Source organism: Trachymyrmex cornetzi, unplaced genomic scaffold (assembly GCF_001594075.2).
Source record: "Trachymyrmex cornetzi isolate Tcor2-1 unplaced genomic scaffold, Tcor1.1 scaffold248, whole genome shotgun sequence".
NCBI lineage: Eukaryota > Metazoa > Arthropoda > Insecta > Hymenoptera > Formicidae > Trachymyrmex > Trachymyrmex cornetzi.
Genome location: NW_017297144.1, coordinates 108,374 through 112,551, shown reverse-complemented (window position 1 = coordinate 112,551; position 4,178 = coordinate 108,374). Strand labels below are relative to the sequence as shown.

At 36.7% G+C, this 4,178-nt stretch overlaps 1 protein-coding gene across 1 annotated transcript in view; it reads left to right on the top strand.

Annotated features, from left to right (window-relative positions):
- LOC108761422 (serine/threonine-protein phosphatase alpha-2 isoform) overlaps positions 1–2,327 on the top strand; it is a 2,792-nt gene extending 465 nt beyond the window's left edge. Inside the window, exons 2-5 of the mRNA XM_018507949.1 lie at positions 952–1,083; positions 1,212–1,442; positions 1,546–1,874; positions 1,955–2,327. Of these exons, the coding sequence (XP_018363451.1) occupies positions 952–1,083; positions 1,212–1,442; positions 1,546–1,874; positions 1,955–2,194 (932 nt within the window). The 3' untranslated portion in view covers positions 2,195–2,327. The remainder of the gene's footprint in view (positions 1–951; positions 1,084–1,211; positions 1,443–1,545; positions 1,875–1,954) is intronic.
- Positions 2,328–4,178: the final 1,851 nt, after the last annotated feature.

Below are 4,178 nucleotides of genomic sequence, written 5' to 3'. Positions count from 1 at the left end.
CTCTCTCTCTCTCTCTCTCTCTCTCTCTCTCTCTCTCTCTCTCTCTCTCTCTCACGCACGCACGCACACTACTCAGGGACTTATCGAAACGCCATCCCGACCATTATCTCGGTCCCGTCGGCGTTACGCAATGTCCTCGAGAATGATGAACGCGTTTCGATCGACTCTCGTCATCGAACGGCACACGCATTAGTTTGTTTACACAAAAATGCGCATTTATTTGACAAGACCGTACACGTACTATATAGGCCTCATCGCGATTCTGATTTCTGGGCGAGCAGGGCGAGGTCCTACCGTCCTGCCAACCGTACGGCGAAATGATTAGCCTCGTCAACAGAACCTTGTAATATACATTCCGGAGCGACTGTCTTGGGCAAAGCCATTTTGTCGCGTTATTGTTACTTTGAAAGCGTTCGTCAGGAGCGTGAAAAAGTTTCAAATAAGGCAGACGTTTTCATATCTCTCTCTCTCTCTCTCTCTCCCCCCCCTCTCCCCTCTCTCCTTTGAGATAAGATTCTTATTTGTACACTGTGTTATATTATCTTTTCGTATAACTTGTGCTTCTTAAATGTCCGATTCTGTAAATTCTTTCAAGCTTTACGTTAGAATACGAGAATATATCTATTGAGATGTATATATATATATATATATATATACATTATGTATACATTTCTCAAAAATATGAAATTGTTTATCTCTTATTTGCATATACTTATTCTTATAGAAAAATACTAAAGATAAGGAAATAGATTAAGATAAGGAAATAGATAGCGGACAATATTTGCAATGCTATAGTAACACGGGAATGATTAATAAAAAGATATTTGACATTTTCTCTCATTCTTTTATCGAAAGATTTTAGTAATTATGTTAGAACAGGTAGGAGATAAAATAAAATTTATACTTATAATGCATATGATTTTCATATAAACATTCTTTTCCATCATTTAGTACGAGGAGCAAGACCAGGTAAAAATGTTCAGTTGACAGAAGTGGAGATTAGAGGACTGTGTCTCAAGTCACGTGAAATATTTCTATCACAACCCATCCTTTTAGAACTCGAAGCACCATTGAAAATATGTGGTAAGCAAATAAAGATGCATCAAACTGTATCAAGTTACGATTTCAAAGCTACATCTATATAATTTTGGTGACATTTAGTCATTTAATATTGACTTTATTCATTGATATTGTACAATTTTGTTTGTAAGGTGATATTCATGGACAATATTATGATTTGTTGCGATTGTTCGAGTACGGTGGTTTTCCTCCCGAAAGCAATTACCTTTTCTTAGGAGATTACGTTGATAGAGGGAAACAATCGTTGGAAACTATTTGTCTCCTTCTTGCCTATAAGATCAAGTATCCAGAAAATTTCTTCTTGTTAAGAGGAAATCATGAATGCGCGTCCATTAATAGGATATATGGATTTTATGATGAATGTGGGTATTTTTTATATATATCACAAATATTGTCCCCCTCATGATATTCTATTTACGGTTGTTGTCTCATCTTGCTATTTCAATTAATAAAATTATGTTTTAGGTAAACGTCGTTACAACATTAAACTATGGAAAACGTTTACCGATTGCTTCAATTGCCTACCTGTTGCTGCGATAGTAGACGAGAAGATATTTTGCTGCCATGGAGGCTTGAGTCCGGATCTTCAAAGCATGGAACAGATCAGACGTATCATGCGACCGACAGATGTACCTGATCAGGGATTACTCTGTGATTTATTGTGGTCTGATCCCGATAAAGATACTATGGGTTGGGGCGAAAATGATCGCGGTGTATCCTTCACTTTCGGTGCAGAAGTTGTTGCCAAATTTTTGCACAAGCATGATTTTGATCTTATATGCCGTGCGCATCAGGTAAAAAGATTTTTAATATATATGTATATATTAGATACTTTGTTTATGAGATGCTTCTTAAATGGAAAATTATTCTTCAGGTGGTGGAAGATGGTTACGAATTTTTTGCCAAACGACAGTTGGTGACTCTGTTCTCGGCTCCAAATTACTGCGGCGAGTTTGACAATGCAGGTGCCATGATGTCAGTGGACGAGACTCTCATGTGCAGTTTCCAAATTTTAAAACCGGCCGATAAGAGGAAATTCACCTACGGTGGTCTCAATGCTGGACGGCCTGTGACGCCACCGCGGGGTGCGAACAACAAGAATAAGAAGAAGTGAAGTCCTTAGATTTATCTTTTCGAATGCGATGCTTAGGACTGCTACCGCCCAACCCGACATCTATCTATCGAGACATTAAGACCTTGTGTGTGTGTGTGTGTGTGTGTGTCTGTGTGTGTGTGAGAGAGAGAGAGAGAGATATGAGTTATAATAATAATAATTATATTATTATTTTTGATTGACTACGAAGCCTGTGTGAAAATAATTACAAAAGGCGGAAATAATTACATCTTCTCGGAAAATCCGGAGGGGCGTTGCTTTTCACAGAGTTTATCAAAAGTAGTAAGTAATAGCTCATATGTTGTAGCTAAATGTGTTACCGTATAAAACAAAATAGTAGTGATTAAACCAATCGATCGATCATAAAATTAGAGAGAATTTTACGTGGTTTTCACGATATTCTTAACAATTGAAAAGTAGAAAGAAAGAAAGAAAGACAGGCACTTTCGCTATAATTCGTCTTTCCTATTCGTCAATCGTAACATTTGCATCTTGTAGTTTGTTCATCATTTGCATTTACAATCGTCAAGTGTCTGATTAATCGAGAAAAGACGTGACATTTTTTTTGATCACTTTACGCTGTGAGAAAAATCGATATGATAATTGTGTCACACATATACATATACACTCACGTGCACACTCATTTCATTATGTAAGTATGCTATTAACGAAGATATTGATACACTAATAATAAAGTAGCCATCATCTAGACTTAATTCCCTAAAGTATAGTAGATATTTATAGCTTGGTACACTTCTGTAAGTTGCACAAATTTGTAAACGACATCTATTACGTCTCATACCTACTTTTATAAATATACATTTATATATGTATGAATTGTGAAATACAGAGAGAGAGAGAGAGAGAGAGAGAGAGAGAGAAAGAAAGAAAGAAAGATTTTGTTTCAAGAGCAAGTGTGTCAAAGTGTTAACGAATTACTAATATACACATTATCTTGTCTCGCGATGAACGGGAATATTTATATCGCAGTTATTATGGTGGCAAAGCTTCTCTGGATTATTTTAATTTTAACGATGCTACACAATGTCCGTATATAAACAGGGAGAAGATATTAATCATGTGGTGTAAATAAGCACACGCGCATCGTATAACGATTGATGTCATTGATGATAGGCGATTCTAATTTTCGAAATAATACGAAAAGGAAGAAACCTTGTGCAGTTGGAGCATTTTCCATCACCCGCTCGTGACAGTCCTGTAACAGGATCATTACTATTGTTAATATTACACACACGTACGCGCGCACACACGCGCACACACACATACACACACGTCTCTTCCTTTTTCCTCGCTCCCCTGCATTCATTCACATTCATTTTATTCATTTTCCCTTTTTTATTCCACTCCTAAACTGATCTTATTAGCCATAATTAACCACAATGCACAGATTCATCATCGATACTATAAAAGAAAAACACGATAGCTACGAAAAACTTATCTGACGCGAGGATTTTGTCCACGGGATCTTGAGATCGATCATGTTTAGTTTCCCTTCCTTCATACTTGTACATTTCTTTTTTATAAATAAAATTCACATAAAAACATGTATCATATTTCTTTAGTCGATGTATCACATCCATCATCCCGACGCGACCATTTCTCACATGCGTGAATTTGGGTTGAGTTTTACTCGCTCCAAAGTCTATCCTTGAAGCGAGTAACTGCGTGCGTGCAACGCGACGTGTCACTCTTGATCTCGTTCATCAGAATATCTTGTACGTATATATATCGAACGAACGCATAACAGGTACTATTTATAATATGTATATAATACTATACGCGTACGCTCGTGACATTTGTTTATTCTTGTATTCTTGTATGTGTATCCGCTCGTGGAAGATACACGTCTATTATGTATATAATGAGAATAATTCCAAGTTTGCTATTAATCTCGCCATGTTCAATTGGACAAGATTGTTCTGACAGATGTAACTTTACCTATGTCACATTTAGAGAGAGAGAG